The sequence below is a fragment of the Tiliqua scincoides genome, chromosome 1 (assembly GCF_035046505.1).
Source record: "Tiliqua scincoides isolate rTilSci1 chromosome 1, rTilSci1.hap2, whole genome shotgun sequence".
Classification (NCBI taxonomy): domain Eukaryota; kingdom Metazoa; phylum Chordata; class Lepidosauria; order Squamata; family Scincidae; genus Tiliqua; species Tiliqua scincoides.
The window spans coordinates 251,137,871-251,156,582 of NC_089821.1; the positions used below are offsets into that span (position 1 = coordinate 251,137,871).

Consider the following 18,712-nt stretch of genomic DNA (forward strand, 5'->3'; position numbering starts at 1 on the left):
TTGAAAACAGGAGGTACATGTAAGTGTACACATGTCCATGCACCCTCTTCCCATCTCAGCGTTACTTTCAGCGAAATACTTTAGTGTATGCATAAGATCAGAATGGAAGGCTGCAGTCCTACACTTAGAAAGATCACATAGTGGATTTTCTGTCCAGGTTCAGTTTTTGAACCAGTAACGCTACCATCCTATACCTACTTTCCTAGCAGTAAGCCCCACTGAACACAGTGAGGTCCCAATCCTATCCAACTTTTGAGTGCTGATGCAGCCACAGTACAGTTCCAAGATAAAGAAACAAATATTCCCTTATCTTGAGAAGGCCTCCTTAATTGCTCCCCCCATTGCAGGATGCAGCACACATGTTGTTAGCATGGCTGCATCAGCGGTGAAAAGTTGAATAGGATTGGGCCCTTACTCTTCTCAATCAGAATGTATTAGATTGTACTGTGAATCACAGGAATTCATTGCAATAGAGACTGAGGGTCCAATCCTATTCAATCTTCCAGTGCTGATGCAGCCACCATGCAGCCCCAAAATGTTCCCTTACCTTGAGGAGGCCTCCAAGACTGCCTCCCCACCACAGGATGTAGTGTATACCTCACTGGCATGACTGCATCACTGTTGGTAAGCTGGATAGGGTTGGGCCCTTAAAATGATTTAAGGACTGAGGGAATAGCAAGTACCATCGAGTTACCATAACTGCAACACTTGATCTTTAATTCCAGTTTATTTCTCTTGACCTTTTCTCTGAGACATGCAGTTCTTAAAAATTCCATTTGAAGTACACAGATATCTCCCTTCGTTCAGAAGAACAATGCAAGTGACAGACTTTAAAATTATACACAATGTTAAATTGCATAAGCTTGAGCAACTCTGCACTTTATGTAGCAGTTAAGTTCACTATACACACACCAATGCTCCTCACTGAGGAATACATAAAGTGGGAACAAAAGGTGTCTGTCCTTAAATATCCTTATTGCATCTAGAAGCACCAAGTGGCTATGGCTCCCCAATTCCTGTGCACTTGGCATTCACATGTTGTGTTTGCTGCAGGAAAAGGCAAACCATGTAAAGTGTGAGCCACTACTGGAAAATACCTTTAGCCCCAGCTCATCCAATCAACTGGGGAGGTGCTGCAATAGCATAGTAGAGGAGCAGTGCAAGCCCTCACCACAAATGAACAGAAGCCTTCAGTGCTAACTGGGCCCTCTGCACATCTGTGTGGTACATCATTATTAAGAATATTTATATACTGCTTTTCAATAAAAAGTAGCTCACAAAACAGTTTACATAGCTAAATAATAAATGTGATCTATGCTAATTGAACAAACCCTTTTACAGTGGCATCCTCTTATATTTAGCAGGGGAAGAACAAATGTCCCTCTTCACATCTTTTCCCTTGGCGTTGCTGGTATCTCTTCTGCATCTTTTTTAGACTGTGAGCCCTTTGGGAACAGGGAACCAGCTACTGCTTTATTTTGCTGTGTAAACTGGAAAATCCATTTGCATAAAAACAGAACAAGCATGTTTCATTGTGCAGACATTTTTCACCATTAGATTAGCTTGTAGACAGGATCTCCAACTTGAACCATTCCAGTTTTAGCAACTCCATACAGCCATCCAAAGGGAGGACTAGCCTTAAAGGCATGTTGTTCAGAAGGATCACACTTGCGATAACTAGAAACAAAGGTAGAACGATATGCCGTTGATTGGGAAATAGAAATAGCATCTTTGGAAAACTCTTGACATGAAATGAATGAAGTTATAGGGAGGATGTAAAATAATTCTGACTCTATATTCTTGACCAATGGAATGAATAAGCATCTGGTCTAGCAGTTGTAAAATAGCTGAGTAGACTATTACCCCTGTTGGAATAATCTGTAAAAAGGGTGGAAAATAGCACTTTAACCCAGTGCATAGACAGTGGAAGGTGCAAAAGCAGAGGTGCAATTCCACTTGTGACTTATTGAGCAACAATAAGTGATGCTGGGGATGCTCCAACACACATCTGTTATGGGGAAACCAGGAATTTCAATCTTTGTCCCGACATGGACTAGTGAATGCTTCAGGATCACCATCATTACAGCATTATTCAGATTATTAGGCTCCTTCATCCCAGAAGACATCAGGTTAGGATGCCTCTCCTACTGGAGCTGGCATGAGCTCAGACTGGGCACCCCTGTCCATCTGGCTAAGGCTTGATGGCAGGTGAGGATGCCCAGGTGACCACTGGACTTGACCATTGGTGACATCATCCAACCAAGGGTATGTAAGCCGAAAGATGCTTTTGCCTCTTGACCCTGAATCAGACCAAGTGATCCTGATCAGTGCATGATCAGGAAGTAGACCATCTTTTGGAAGAGAGAAGTGGATGGGAAACATCATCCAGATCAGAGACTACATTTAAGAAGTCACGCCAGACTTCTTTTTATTTTCAGTGCTTGCTTTTTACACACCTGCCATCGTATTGCAAGAACTATATCTAGGTCTTCTCTCACCTAATAAAATCTCAGTATAGGCCTGCTTGAAACATCCCTATTTTGTAACATCTGCTATCCCTATTTTAATATACTTCCTTATTTTGATCTTTAACCTGACTGGCCAGGGTGACTCAGTGGTGAGCATGTTGCCTCTTCCCCATGACCTCTAGCCCTATGCTACTGCATCTGTTTTTGGGAACATCTGGGGAATCTGAAACGCCTGCCATACAGCTGGGAAAGAGGATCTCCAAGGCAGCCCCAGTTCTCCCAGTTTGGTTTTTGAGGTGGTGGTGACAGAAATTACTACTATTTTATTCCACAATAACACTGAGTTGGGGAAGAAAGGAGGGTGCAGGGTGTAGAACCTCGTCCCCTCAACTATCACTCCTGTGATCATTCATACATGCACATTACCATTTGATGCAGTACCCATCAAGCACTGAAGTGTAAACAAACACAGAGAGACACACATATACAGAGAAGAAAAGAGTCACATATTTGCTACCTCTTTAGTGTTTCCAAAGGTTCTTTCTTAGTCATGATCCCAGTGTCTGGATCAATTGTTGTGATAACACACCTGCAGCCACAGATAAAATAAAAATTATAAGATCCATATTTCCTCATTGTCTCAAGAATAATTCTAATATTGTGTAATTAGGAGCACTTCTAATTCGTTGACAGCACATGTAATGGTAAGGGAAAATCAAGAGACCTGTTCATCTACCTTCTAGTGGTATAGGACCAGAACTGGACTCTCTTACCTGGGACAAGACATTCTTCTGTTCAACTCCACATTCCCAATCAATATCTCAGACCAAGTGTCCTATAGAAAAAAAAAGATTTGTTTTTGGAAATGGGACTCTACTTAATCATTTCCCAGCAATCCATCCTGGTACCCAAATTCATGGTTTTCCTTTAAAAGTGTTTTTAATATATAAAACACACACACACACACACAAAATAATAAACACATATATATAATAGTGTTTTATATACACACACACTGCACTGGGGTGCAAAAGAACAGTTACTGTCCCCTTACAAAATACAAGAGGAACACAATTTGTAAAAGTGCGTCTTTGCTCACTTAGCAGGGGTTATACTCACCAGATCATCTTAGAAAACCTGCTAATACAGGTGGGGCCTTGATATCTGCGAGGGCTCTGTTCTCAGACCCCCCCCCCCCATTTACCCAAAACTGCGGATAATGAAATCCATGGTTTTGGGCCCTTAAACCCTCTGAAGGTGACCAAAGCTGTCTCCAGATGGCTTTCTGAAGCCCACAGAAGCCAAGTGCATGTGCGCATGACCTCTGCAGGCTTCAGAATGGCCCTTAGAGCAAGAAAAAATGCTACCCACAGGAAACTGAAAGTGACGTTTTTATACCTTTTAAGGCATTCTGAGGCTCGGGTGAGCCCCCAAAGTGGACGCACACAGCCTCCGCAGGCTTCAGAAAGCCCTCCAGAGGCGACCAGAGCACAGCTTGCCATTCAATTTTTATCATCTTTTAGGGATATTTGAGTGTAAAGAAATCTTTTAGCAGATTACTGTTTTGAAGAAAAAATGCAATATTTACTATATGCATTTAAAGAGTCCAATAAAACTTACTTCTTCAAAAGGACCACAGCCCGTAACAACGATGTTTGGACGGAAGTTTGTAATTGCAACTTTCTTTTCTAGCCGGGAATTTAGATCTTCCAAAGAAGCTTCAGAGATGAGCAAAATTGGAGCTGCTTCAGCATAGGCAACCTATATTAATAAATTCAAAAAAGTTTGGCATGTGCAGTGGTCATTTTGGTCTTCAGGTATAACTACCAAAAAAGACAAGGTAATAATTCTTTTTGAGATAGCTTCTGTTAAGGAAACGTAACCTGTTGAATTAAAAAGAAGTCTTCTAGAGCAGCTTGCCCCTGGGGGCTGGGGATAAGAATAGGCCCTCAGTTTGGCTGTACTTGTTGTAAGAGGCGACTAAACAGCCACCGGGTAGATGGGACTCGTCAGCCTGGGAAGGCAGCTCATCTGAGAGAAGGAAAACTCTGATCCCAAACCTCCACTGCCTTGTGGCTACATCCAGTTATGGAAAAGGCTTCAGGAGTCAACCTTGAGGCAAAATCCAGAGCCAGAGTCCCTGAGGCAGTTCATGGCTGAACACAGTCACGTTCTGGCAACTCCTGCGATGCTGCTGGAACCAACCGTATTGGCTTCTGCCTTTCCATTGAACCATTTCAGCGATGTGGAGAGGGGGGATTTGCTGCATGGGTAACAGCCTATCCTCCATACCTACTTTACCCAGGCTTTGTGCACTGGAGAGGACACTCTGTTCCAGAACCACCATTCAGAGAGTGACACCATAGTCTTCTGAGACTGAAGGATGCCAACAACAACAAGAGCAGCTCCATGCAACCTGAAGACATTATCTTTCAAGTAAGCACATTCAGGATTATACTGTAAGATACCAATATCTTGTTAGCAATACATATCAGACTATGGGCTGTTAAAAACAAGTGTAGAGAAGCAACCAGAAAAATAGATAAAGATAAGCATCTTTACCCAAACAGGTAGACCAAATACCAAATAGAAGATGGACAAAACTGTGGGATATGGTGTAGTAGTTCTGATGTTGGACTTAGAAGATCTGGATGATCCAGGTTCAAATCCCCACTCAGTCATGAAGCTTCTTGGGTGACCTTGGGCCAGTCACTATCTCTCAGCCTCACCTACCTCACCTCACAGGGTTGCTGTGAGGACAAAAGGATGGGAAAAACTATTCCTCAATTTCTTGGAGGAAGGGCAGTATAAAAATTGAAAAATAAAAATAAATAATCAAGACATCAAGGAGAAAATGAAATCATACATGTAGGCCCAATTCACAGTCTCCATGCATTGATCAGGATTCTTGCACAGACACATCTACACAAGCTATTCATGCGTAGACTCTTTTTGTAAACTGTGTGCAGACAACCCATGCTGTATCAAAAAAGGGTCAGGCCTAAGCATAAGAAGCATGAATGCCAGTGAAAATATCTGGACTAGAGGTGGGTTTCATGCTTGCTGTGACTTTTTCTGGCCACTTTTCTACATGCATTTCAAAAACATAAGTAGGAAGGTAAACAACAGCAGAGGGACAGTTAGTGTAAAGACAACAATTCAAGGCATGTCTACTTAGGTATATAAGTTATAATTACGAGTATAAATAAGTATAATTGTGTTGAACAGTGCTTACACCCAGGAAAGTGTCTATGCAGTATAAGATTTTGGCCTTAGGCTGAAATCCTATCCACATTTACCTGGCAGCAAGCCCCAGTGACTAAAATAGGACTTACTACTGGGTAGACATATATAGAATTGGGCTCTAAGTGAGCACTGCCATTTATGTAATAGACGATTGAAAGAGAAAGGACAAGGGATGAAATAAATATCCCATATATAATTGGCTTAATGAAACTATTCATTTTTTAATCAAATGTCAGTGCTCTTCCCATCATAATATGAGCCAATAAGTAACTTACTTCCCAATTTCATATGCTGCAACTATCATGCTCCAGGCTACCAGGATCATAAACACACTGATCTGGGCATAAATCCCACTGATTTCAGCAAACATGCTTAGGATTGCAGACTAAAACAATGCCATTTTCTGATCCATCAAGTTAAGGAATAGCAAGTAACTACTATCTCACAGCCCAATCCTATGCATGTCTACTCAGAAGTAAGTCTCATTAAAGTAAATGGGGCTTACTCCCAGGAAAGTGCAATAGGACTGGGCTATCCATCCTTTACCAAGCATGTAAAACACATTTATGAGTAAACGGTCCTAACCTGATCTGTAGGTTGAAATGGAGGAAGGAAATCTCTTGGCTTCCTTGTAGTCATATTTGATTCATAATGGACCAGTCGGTAAGGTTCTGAGTTCAGGAAAGTGGTGATCCATTGAGCTGCTTCATCTCCACAGTCCCTGCCTTGAGCCTGAATTCCAAACCTACTAAAAGACCATGAAATGCATTCCTTTAATTGCCTGAAAGCCAGATATTCCATAATTTTCAACTTTTCCAAATTCCAAGTAACCCACTGTAAGGCCAATAAGTGCCATCTGGCTTCCATGTTCTGTTTGTGTAAAGGAGATGATTGATTTGTTATACATACCACAGAGAAGCAGGAAAGGGAGAACCCAGGTGTAATTATTTAGAACTACTGTACAGAGAAGATTTAGATGTTGGTTCTTCTCCTTCACACACATACATCCCGATCAAACAGTCCAATCAAACAGAGAAAGCAAAACATGGTAGATGGTTTCCAAAGGTGGGGAGGGGAATCTTCTTCAATACCTGCAATTCCAAACTGAATTTGTTTGGGGCTGTTCCACAGGTATCCTCAATGTTTTCATTTCTGGCGCATTCAGGATCAAATAGCCCTCTTCACAGGTGACAGACACAAGCAGCAAGCGAGGCTCCTGCTTCGCAGACAGCATCCGCCCATCTTCTTGTATCACCGTCCAACACCTAGAGAAGAAGAGATTCTTATTCATCAGAAAAAAATCTGCCAGGGGTTGAAGGGAGTTCTAAAGACCCATGAGCCACACTTCTTAGTCTAAAAACAGAGTTTTTGGAAAACGGCTGGACATCATTCCATGTAAGGTGCTCATTAGAAGGGTATAGAGAACTTGAAAAGGGTATGATCCCACACCCACTGCACAACAGCCCTGCAGTGTAGGAGAAAAGGTTGGACTTCACGCACTCCAGGAGTTTGGAAATTCCCTTGGAAGGACTCTTCTGCTAGGATTCTCCTTTTAAGAACATAAGAACATAAGAACAGCCCCACTGGATCAGGCCATAGGCCCATCTAGTCCAGCTTCCTGTATCTCACAGCGGCCCACCAAATGCCCCAGGGAGCACACCAGATAACAAGAGACCTCATCCTGGTGCCCTCCCCTGCATCTGGCATTCTGACTTAACCCATTTCTAAAATCAGGAGGTTGCGCATACACATCATGGCTTGTACCCCATAATGGATTTTTCCTCCAGAAACTTGTCCAATCCCCTTTTAAAGGCGTCTAGGCTAGACGCCAGCACCACATCCTGTGGCAAGGAGTTCCACAGACCGACCACACGCTGAGTAAAGAAATATTTTCTTTTGTCTGTCCTAACCCGCCCAACACTCAATTTTAGTGGATGTCCCCTGGTTCTGGTATTGTGTAAAGAGTGTAAAGAGCATCTCCCTATCCACTCTGTCCATCCCCTGCATAATTTTGTATGTCTCAATCATGTCCCCCCTCAGGCGTCTCTTTTCTAGGCTGAAGAGGCCCAAACGCCGTAGCCTTTCCTCATAAGGAAGGTGCCCCAGCCCCGTAATCAGCTTAGTCGCTCTCTTTTGCACCTTTTCCATTTCCACTATGTCTTTTTTGAGATGCGGCGACCAGAACTGGACACAATACTCCAGGTGTGGCCTTACCATCGATTTGTACAACGGCATTATAATACTAGCCATTTTGTTCTCAATACCCTTCCTAATGATCCCAAGCATAGAATTGGCCTTCTTCACTGCCGCCGCACATTGGGTCGACACTTTCATCGACCTGTCCACCATCACCCCAAGATCTTTCTCCTGATCTGTCACAGACAGCTCAGAACCCATCAGCCTATATCTAAAGTTTTGATTTTTTGCCCCAATGTGCATGACTTTACACTTACTGACATTGAAGCGCATCTGCCATTTTGCTGCCCATTCTGCCAGTCTGGAGAGATCCTTCTGGAGCTCCTCACAATCACTTCTGGTCTTCACCACTCGGAAAAGTTTGGTGTTGTCTGCAAACTTAGCCACTTCACTGCTCAACCCTGTCTCCAGGTCATTTATGAAGAGGTTGAAAAGCACCGGTCCCAGGACAGATCCTTGGGGCACACCGCTTTTCACCTCTCTCCATTGTGAAAATTGCCCATTGACACCCACTCTCTGCTTCCTGGCCTCCAACCAGTTCTCAATCCACGAGAGGACCTGTCCTCTAATTCCCTGATTGTGGAGTTTTTTCAGTAGCCTTTGGTGAGGGACCGTGTCAAACGCCTTCTGAAAGTCCAGATATATAATGTCCACGGGTTCTCCCGCATCCACATGCCTGTTGACCTTTTCAAAGAATTCTATAAGGTTTGTGAGGCAAGACTTACCCTTACAGAAGCCATGCTGACTCTCCCTCAGCAAGGCCTGTGCGTCTATGTGTTTTGAGATCCTGTCTTTGATGAGGCATTCCACCATCTTACCCGGTATGGATGTTAGGCTGACCGGCCTATAGTTTCCCGGGTCCCCCCTCTTTCCCTTTTTAAAAATAGGCGTGACATTTGCTATCCTCCAATCTTCTGGCACCGTGGCCGTTTTGAGGGACAAGTTGCATACCTTAGTCAAGAGATCTGCAACTTCATTCTTCAATTCCTTAATAACCCTTGGGTGGATGCCATCAGGGCCCGGTGACTTATTGATCTTTAATTTATCAATGAGGTCTGAAACATCTTCTCTTTTAACCTCTATCTGACTTAACTCCTCGGTGAGGAGGGGCCGTTTGGGCAGCGGTATCTGCCCGAGGTCTTCTGCCGTGAAGACAGATGCAAAGAACTCATTTAATTTCTCTGCCATCTCTAAGTCTCCTTTTATCTCCCCTTTCCCTCCCTCACCATCCAGAGGGCCAACCGCTTCTCTGGCGGGTTTCCTGCTTCTAACATATTTGAAGAAGCTTTTATTATTCCCCTTAATGTTGCTGGCCATGCGTTCCTCATAGTCTCTCTTGGCCTCCCATATCACCTTCTTACATTTCTTTTGCCACAGTTTATGTTCCTTTTTATTCTCCTCATTAGGGCAAGACTTCCATTTATGGAAGGAAGCTTCCTTGCCCTTCACAGCCTCTCTAACTTGGCTGGTTAGCCATGCGGGCACCCTCCTGGATTTAGTGGAACCCTTCTTTCTTTGCGGTATACACCTCTGCTGGGCCTCTATTACTGTTGTTTTAAGCAGCCTCCATGCACTCTGGAGAGACTGGACTCTTTTTACCCTCCCTTTCAACCTCCTTCTAACCAGTCTCCTCATTTGAGGGAAGTCCGCCTGTCGGAAGTCAAGGGTTTTTGTTAGAGATTTGCCTGGTATTCTTCCCCCAACGTGCACGTCAAAACGGATCGCAGCATGATCACTGTTCCCCAATGGCTCAGTAACGTTTACATCTCTAACCAGGTCCTGCGTACTGCACAATATTAAATCCAGAGTCACCTGTCCTCTGGTGGGCTCCGTGACTAGCTGATCTAAGCCACAGTCATTTAGCACGTCAAGAAATCCGGTTTCCTTATCGTGACCAGAACACAAATTGACCCAGTCAATATGAGGATAATTGAAGTCCCCCATGATTACAACCCTGTCCCTCCTTGTCACCTCCCTGATCTGTTTCCTCATTTCAAGGTCCCCATCCGATTTCTGATCTGGAGGACGATAGCACGCCCCCAGTATTACATCGCTGCACAAGCCTGGTAATTTAACCCACAGAGATTCTACGGTGGAGTCGGACCCACCTTCAATCTCTACTTTGCTGGATTCTATCCCTTCCTTAACATAAAGGGCCACCCCACCTCCAACACGCCCCTGCCTGTCCCTCCTGTAGAGTTTATAGCCCGGGATTGCGGTATCCCACTGATTCTCCGCATTCTACCAGGTTTCCGTTATGCCCACTATGTCAATATTTTCCCTTGTCACCAGACATTCCAGTTCTCCCACCTTTGCTCGTAGACTTCGGGCATTTGCATAAAAGCATTTATACACGGAATGCCCCAGGATGGGCTGCTTATTTGCTCCTTTGTCCCCGCATCCTCTCATTGTGCCAAACCGTCTATCACATCCCATCACCCTACCTTTCCCAATTTCTTCTCCTACCCTGCCTTTGTCTTGTTGTTCTCTAACCTCCCCATCCTCATCCCATAGGGATGAGGAGTCCCGAACCGGATGCCCCTCGGCTCCTGTCGGCCTTCCCCCAGGGATCAGTTTAAAAGCTGCTCTGCCACCTTTTTAATGTTACGCGCCAGCAGTCTGGTTCCATTCTGGTTCAAATGGAGCCCGTCCCTCTTGTACAAGCCCCGCTTGTCCCAAAACGTTCCCCAGTGCCTAACGAATCTAAACCCCTCCTCCCTACACCACCGTCTCATCCACGCATTGAGACCCCTGATCTCCGCCTGCCTAGCTGGCCCTGCGCGTGGAACAGGTAGCACTTCAGAGAACGCTACCTTTGAGGTCCTGGCTTTCAGCTTCCTGCCTAAAAGCCTAAATTTGGCCTCCAGGACCTCCCAGCTACACTTGCCCACGTCGTTGGTGCCGACATGCACCACAGCCGCTACCTCTCCCCCAGCACTGTCTACTAGCCTGTCTAGACGAGAAGTGATGTCCGCAACCTTCGCACCAGGCAGGCAAGTCACCACGCGGTCCTCACATCCGTCGCAAACCCCCCTCTCTATGTTTCTAATAATCAAAACCCCCACTACAAGAAGCCCCCGACCCCCCTCCCGCCGAGGAGTATCCCGAGTGCGCTCGGATACGGGCCCATCCCCTGGAGAAGGGGTCCCCCCTAGGGGATTGTTTCCCTCCTCTCCAGGATGAAGTCCTCCAGTCCCGAGACTTCCCACCCGGGCAGCTGAGGAGCTGCACGCCTGAGGTTGGGACGAAGCCTGATCGTCCCCAGAAGTCTCCCCACGGTCCTCCTCTGGCTGCCTGCGCTTCTCCAGGTCGGCCACCAAGGCTTCAAGGGAGCGGATGCGTTCCCTGAGAGCCTGGAGCTCCTTGCATCGAGGACACACCCATGACTTATGCCCCAGAGGCATATAATCATACATGTGGCACTCGATGCAGAACACTGGATAGCCCCCACCCTGCTGCTGGCTGTCTGACTGCATAGCTTTTTTGTTGTTGTTGTTTTATTTAGGGGTCCTTTTAAAAACCGTACACTGGATAGCAGCCCTTTTCTCTAGGGAAGAGGAAGGGCAGTGTATGGGGCCCTGGCCTCCTCGCCCTGCTGCTGAACTCGCCCAGATGCTAAACTCTTGTGCCTTACCTGGCACTTAGTTCCCGAGGCACTGGGTTCCCAGAGGCCACACGCGTCTGCAGACGCGTTTTCCACCCGTCGCATTTGGTTGTGCACATACATACGACCACAAAGCACAGGAGCTTGTTAACCTCGGGGCTAGAAGTCTGGCCACAAGCGTTGGGATTGTAACCAATTATCTGTCAGTAGCACAGAGACCAGGAAATAATCTCCTTGGGCTGATCTGCAGAGAGGCAGGGAAGCCCCTGAGAAAGGGGGCAAAAGTGTGTGGGGGGGGGGGGGCTGGAGGAGGCGGTCTCCAGTTGAAAAGGCGAGGGGAGGGGGTGCACGGAGCAAGGCAGGCAGCTCTTTGCAGAGCCCGGGCGCCGGAGCAGCCTGGGGGTGGGTGGGTGGGTCTGGGGGTCTGTTCGGGGAATGGGTGGGTGAGGGGGCCTGGGGGTCTACTCAGGGGGATGGGTGGGGGAGGTCTGGGGGTCTCCCCCAGTCCTCAACAGAAATGGGGCTAGAGCCCATCTACGTTCTGCACCGCGCGGCGTGTGAACCCACATCCCGTGCAGCAGGGACACGTGGTGGAGCGTCCCTTCCCGAGCCCTCGCCTTGCCACGCACGCACCGACCCACCTGTCGCGCAGGTCCCCGCTCCGCAGCCCCAGCGGGGTCACCTGGGCGCGCGTGACGGCCACCCCCCTGCAGGACTTGACCGGGTGGATGAAGAGCCCGGACACCGTCCCCACCTGCACCGGACGGCAGCTTGCGCGAGCGCGCCTCCAGCGCCACGCCGCCGCCGCCGCCGCCAGGGCCACGGCGGCAGCGGTGCAGAGCCAGGCGGAGCGCCAGTGGGGCAGCAGAGCCATGATCGTGCCCCGCACCGGGGCAGGAGCGCCCTGAGCGCGCGCAGGCGGAGCACGTCAGAGGCTGGCAGCGCTGCTCCTCCCGCCACGGACCCGCCCTCGACCTCCCTCCGTCCCAGGCTCAGCCCGGGCGCCAACACAGACTCTGGTTTGTGGCAGGCTCCCCTTCCTCCCCCCCCATGGAGACCAGACACCCCCCAAATATCTCCCCCCCCCAGGACTGCCCTCTTTCCCTCCCCACTTCCTTCAGGGAGCGGATTCGCCCCAAATCCCACCCAGGAAGAGCTTCACGCCCCCAAAGACGAACCCACAGGGAAGGGGCGAGTGATCAAGAGCCTGTACCGGACCTGCGAGTCTCTAAGGTGCCCCCCTACCTTTTGGGGGGAGGGTCATTCTTTAGTTAGGGAACCCACCGTCCCGCCCATTTTAAAGGCATTCAGTATCTTCCTATGGAATTGACTGACAGTTCCATCTTATTTACATCTACTCAGAAGTAAGTGCCATTGAGTTCAATGAGGCTTACTCCTGGGAAAGTGTGCCTAGGCTTGCAGCCCAAGTGAAGCGCTGGCTAAACATTGCAGGATTAGTCCATGGCAGTGCATCCTCCCTTGCTCTGTGGGGGAGATGAGCATGCTTTTGAGATGGTATCAGCCTGCCTTCACAATGCTACACTAGTACAACAGGGCAGTGGCACAAGGTAGGGGGGGGAACCTAAACTACTATTACAAACAAAAGCAACAGCTGCTACCTCCGAAACATCCAGCTCAGCCAGAGGCAAACTGAGAAAGTGGCCTCTGGCTTGTGTTACTGCCTAGGTTTAGGCCAGTGGTTCCCAAACTGTGAGCTGTGGCTTCCCAGAACCCGCCCAAGGGAGCCACAGAATCCTCATGAAAAACCCCTGCCCTAAAGGCAGGACTGTAGCCCTAAAGTGGAACTGCTGCCAAGGTCCCCAGTACATTAAGGGAGCCACTAGCTGAAAAAAGTTTGTGAACCACTGATTCAGACTAGGCTAGCCTAGGCCTTATAGAGATACTGTGAATTCTTTTTAAACTCCATTTCCAATTGTTATACATTTAGTTTGAACTAGGAAAACCCACTCAAAGAGTTCAGGATGAAATAGGTTAGAGCAGTGTTTCTCAAACCATGGGTCAGCACCCATTAGGTGGGTTGCAAGCCAATTTCAGGTGGGTCCCCATTCTTTTCAATATTTTATTTTTAATACATTAGACTTGATGCTATCATGGGATGTGGGGACATGTTACAGACCTGTTCTTTTAACAAGCTACTATGTATATTCTTTTAACAATATAGTAAATGAGAATAACTGCTGGGCAAGTGTGGGTAGGATTACAGCCTAAGATTGTTAAAAATTTTCTTGCTTGATCATGTCATTCCGGTCATGACATCACTTCCTGTGGATCCTGACGGATTCTTACTCTAAAAAGTAGGTCCTGGTGCTAAATGTGTGAGAACCAGTAGGTTAGAGCCCTTTAAAATGAAGCAGAAGAAGATGCAAAGTTGGAATTAACAAAAAATGCTGCAATAAAGTTTTTTATTTGGGGGGGGGGTATTGGAATCGAGGAATATCTGGCGAGGAGGTAGATGTGGTGTCAGCAGTGGCCCCTTTAAGAGTAAGGCCTGGGCATCCAGCAGAGTGTGCTGCACAACTGCAGCCACTTGAAGGCAATAGGGCCCTCAGGGATATAAGAAGCACCTGAGGCAGGAAGGATTGGTGGGTTGTAGAAGGAGTGTAGGTTGGAGAGGAGACTGACTTGGCTTAGTGACTTGGAATCTGACCTTGGACTGTGACTTGGCTTATTGACTTTGCCCTGGATACTCTGACTGACTTTGTGACTAAAGGACTGCTGGAGACACTGGTGTGTGGTTGCTGTGCCCAAGACCTGCTGAGGACCAAGGGTCTGCTGTAGTGGCAGGAGGCTGCTGGCAGGAGAGAGGACCTCTGCAGGTTGAAAAGGTGAGCTACCCTGGAGGTGGGGTTGAGCAGGACTGTAGGGCAGAACCAGGGTTATTTGTTGGGGGAAAGAAGGGGAGCTAATTTGCTTAAAGTGGGCATAATTCTCCAGGCAGAGCTTGGCATTGGAATCTGGCAAAACGGGAGGGGGCCACTCAGGCCCAAATCCTAACCAGCTTTCCTACACTGACGTAACTGTGCCAATGGGGCATGTGCTGCATCCTGCAGTTGGGGGGCAGTCACGGAGGTAAGAAAATGTTTTTCCTTACTTCAGAACTGCCTTGTCCGTTGGTTAGGATTACCCCCTCAGTCGGATAGAGCTACGAGTGTGTCATGATGAGCTCCTGCACTTCAACATTTGCCAGTACCCAGTGGATGCAGCATTTGACTTTTCTTTTTTTAAATTTGATTTGAAGACCTGCTAGGATCTTCATGCCTACCTCGAAACTAATTCTAGTATGTTGAAGTAGAGCAGGGGTGCCCAAGCCCCGGCCCTGGGGCCAATTGTGGCCTTCAAGGACTCCCAATCCAGCCCTCAGGAAGTCCCCAGTCTCCAATGAGTCTCTGGCCCTCCTGCTGGCCTGATGCAACTGCTCTCAGCATGATGGCCAACTGTTCAACCTCTCACGTTGAGCTGTGGGAGAAGGGCTTCCCCCACTGCTTGCTGTTTCACATTTGTGATGTAGCAGCAAAGGAAAGGCTGGCCTTGCGCTATTGCAAGAGCTTCATTCATTCATATCAGTTCCATCTCTAATATATTCATTTATGTAAATTTATTCAAATTTGAAGAGTAAATTCCCCCAACACTGTGTCAGAGATTATATGGCCCTCCTGCCAAAAAGTTTGGACACCCCTGAAGTAGAGGAAAAGATTGCTGTGCAATGTTTGTTCTCCTCATACCTGTGATGGTTGTGAGCAACAGCTTATCACAGGCATAAACAAATATCATTCATGCACCTATGCCAGGGATAAGGCCTTGTGCTGAACAGCAGTTTTCAGTTAAGGGTATAAAAGACAAAGTACCTGCTCAAATGGAAGTACATGCCTAAATATGTCCCCACCATTCTTACCCACATCTAACTCAAACCCACACATGGTACTACTCCATTCATTCAGTTTCACAACCACACTCATAAACATTGCGCTGCAGCACCACCTCTTGCTCTCAGTCCCATTCATTTCCATCCCCTTCCCCATGGATTACAGCTTAGAGGTTGCTGTTTCAGCAGTCAAAGGCAATACTTTGTTATGCAGTAGTTCTCAAAGACTTCAGCATGACTAGTCTGAAATAAATGCTTTGGGGACTTTAGTTCAGACATGTGCATGCTTAGTTTGTTTTTTCTAATTTGATTTATTTGTTTAGTTTCAATGTAAACTAAATATTCAGATAACAGACAATCATGGGAATTCTCTTTCTGACCAAGTGATCTGGGAAGGACAGTGTTAAAATCTCATCCTGGTCAGGCTGTCTCCAAAGGCAACAGAAAAGATAAAGTTCAAGCCATGCATAAATTTTGTAATCTGCAAAGAATCCTCTCTAGTAACTGAGGGCCCAATCCTATCAAATTTTCCAGTGCTAGTGCAACTGTACCAATGGGGCATGCAGTGCATCCTGTGGTGGGGAGGCAGTCACAGAGGCCTCCTCAAGGTAAGGGAACATTTGTTCCTTTACCTTGGAGCTGCATGGCAGCTGCACCAGTGCTGGAAAATTGGATAGGATTGGGCCCTAAGGCCGCAGTTCTATACACACTGGGGAGCAAGCACTTTGAACACAGTGGAATTGTGCTGTCACAGACACAGTATAAATAATGTGTATGCACAAAGTTCAATTAGTTAAAGTTTGATTGCTCTTCACACACCAACCTTTGGATTCAGTGTTGCACAACTGAGTACACAAAAGCTCTACCAGTATTTGACTGAAGTTTATTCTTCCCTTAGTTTACGCAACACTTCACTCTTAACAGTCTAACGACTGTTATAATCTTACTGCAAAAACTGAAAGCCACTCCTGTTTCTTCTGTAGATGCTGAAACAGACAAGCATCTGCCACTTAAAATAAGCCACTTTTTTTAGAACTGAGTACCTGGGGCATGAAAGTAAAATGGAACAGCTGAAGTCCAATGTTATGGGAGAAGAGGCAGAATATCAATATTCAAAACTAAACTTGGTCTCAATTTAATTTTTTTAAGGTACTGAAGTACCTTAAATTCAGTATTTTGGATTTCTTTTAGCAAGACACTAAAGAAGGGCTGCCTCATGAACTATCAGTTCATGAGCGCAATCCAAACAAGAGTGCTCAGTTGGCACAAGTCCCTTACGCCAACCTGGGAGGGTCACAAACATGCTGTAAAGTACATTTGCACCTCCTCAAGTGTCGTCTTGATACAAGGTGTTATCAGTAGAAGTTTAGCAGGAATGCTTACCTGCAACGTAAACAGCATGGTTTTGAGAGCAAAGGAAGAAATGGTTTCAGTTCTTAAAATGGTTTCAGTTTTTTTCCTACAAGTCAAGCGGTGGCTGGACTTGGCTGCATGCTGCAGTGTTCTCATTACAACAGATAAGAATGCATTTGAATGAATAGCCTTTGTTTTCAGACCACCGAAAAAAATATATTCCAGCAGTGTGAACTTTCAGGTTGAAGGCTTCTTCAGAGCAACAAGCTGCATACACAAATGCTAGAAAGCAAATATTCACACCAGCTCTCATAGAAACCACTAGGCAGCTTAGCTCTTTTATATTTTTTTGTTCTTCATTTTAAAACCAGTTTTGATGCATATATAAGTGTGACTAGCAAACAGTAATATTTTAAGTGAGTTGTGGTAGTCTAACAGCAATAAAAGGTTTAAGCCAATATATCCAAGCTATTTTCCAGTTCACATCAAAGCATTTCCGGATTAACACATTGCAAAGGTCAGGTTCTCAAAGAAAATGCAGAAGTAGCAGTTTTTTTGTTTTTAGCAGAGCTCACAACCTTTTTTAGCAACAATTTTGTTGCATTTCAAAGGCCAGAAGAATGATGAGATGAGGTCAGCTTCGAACTAAGGGGTTGCAGTACCACCTACTGTAATGGAAGATCAGAAGATCATCAGGTGGATGATGTGGTGTTGACAGTGATTCCCTGTTTTGACAGCTGTTTGACAGCTCTGGGAAGGGCAGGGCTGGCTCCACAGCTGTAATCAATCAAGGCCAATGGAGACCTGGATGGACACCTGAGCTTCATTTGGCCTTGATGGGACTTTGAATGGACATGGATTGAAGAAATGGCTCAGCTGAGCCTAATTTGGACTTAACAAGGGGCTAGCAAGGTAGCTCACAGCTGAGCTGCATTTTGGATGATGAGACATCCACAGAATAAAAGGCAGCTTCAGAAGGAGCCAAGGGCTGGTCAAGCAGGATGCTGACCCAGCTGGAAGCTGACCAAGAGGGCTACCTGACCCAGACCTACAGGAAGAGAGGACTGCCAGGACCCTGCTGGAGGAGACACACTGCTGGAGAGGAGGAACTCTACTGCAGAAGATGGGACTGTGTTTTGGAGACCGGATTGGACTTGGACTGGAGGCTTCAGACGTTACCCCCGGAGTTAAGTGGAGTTTTGGGGAGGGAAAGCCTCTGGACAAGAGGACTTGCAGGGAGTGTATGTGTTTGTAGCAATAAATTCTTGTTAATTGCTATAGATAAGAAGTTCTGTGTTTATTCCTTTGCACACCACAGCGGTGCTTCTTGGAAAAGGGGGGTGTTAATTAGCCAAAAAGCAGGCATTAGAAGGGAGTTGGGATATTTGGCAGAACACCTACGGCCTGCTCAAATCTGTATGATGTATAAATGAGATGTAGGAAGTGAACTGGTGATGTGTAATGGACCAATGAATTGTCTCCTTGTATGTGTTTCAAGGAGGGAACCCCAGATTGTAATAAAAGTCAGCTGAAGGGGGCGTTTTGCTGCTTCTCTTCTCCCCACTTCTGATGCATGCAGTCTCCTTTGGAGACGTGGATGGATTTATAACCTTTTACTGATGGATTACAATAAAGGCCTGGATTTGATCACCTTTGTCTACTGAGTTTGCTTTGGAACCTGGGACTACATTGAAACATCTGGGATTGTTCTTGGGTACCTTGCAACAGTCTGGACCAGTGCAGGGATGTACCCATGGAGGCTGTATGCAGTGTCAGTGCTGAAGGGGAAAGGTAGGTTCACACTGGATAAGTTTGGGCAGCACGAGGGTCTGGGAGGGGCATGGGGTGGGCAGTGAGGGGAAGGCAGGAGAGTGGGGGTGGAGCCAGCACCCAACAGGCAGTGCAGACCAGCTCCAGGCTGCTCAGTTCTTCTCTTTAGGTAGCATGGATCCGAGTAGACCC

At 46.6% G+C, this 18,712-nt stretch overlaps 1 protein-coding gene across 5 annotated transcripts in view; it reads right to left on the reverse strand.

Annotated features, from left to right (window-relative positions):
- Positions 1–1,248: 1,248 nt before the first annotated feature.
- Positions 1,249–18,712, reverse strand: part of LOC136643606 (mitochondrial amidoxime reducing component 2-like) — a 28,239-nt gene continuing 10,775 nt past the window's right edge. For 2 of the 5 annotated variants that reach the window (XM_066618743.1, XM_066618771.1), the window contains exons 8-13: positions 6,806–6,979; positions 6,300–6,462; positions 4,089–4,229; positions 3,242–3,303; positions 2,986–3,057; positions 1,249–1,677 (exon numbers count right to left, since the gene is read on the reverse strand). In XM_066618743.1, coding sequence (XP_066474840.1) covers positions 1,554–1,677; positions 2,986–3,057; positions 3,242–3,303; positions 4,089–4,229; positions 6,300–6,462; positions 6,806–6,979 — 736 coding nt within the window. In that variant the 3' untranslated portion in view covers positions 1,249–1,553. Of the gene's footprint in view, positions 1,678–2,985; positions 3,058–3,241; positions 3,304–4,088; positions 4,230–6,299; positions 6,463–6,805; positions 6,980–12,155; positions 12,407–18,712 lie in introns of those variants that run through there. The other 3 variants (XM_066618782.1, XM_066618752.1, XM_066618761.1) reach the window with 3 other exon arrangements.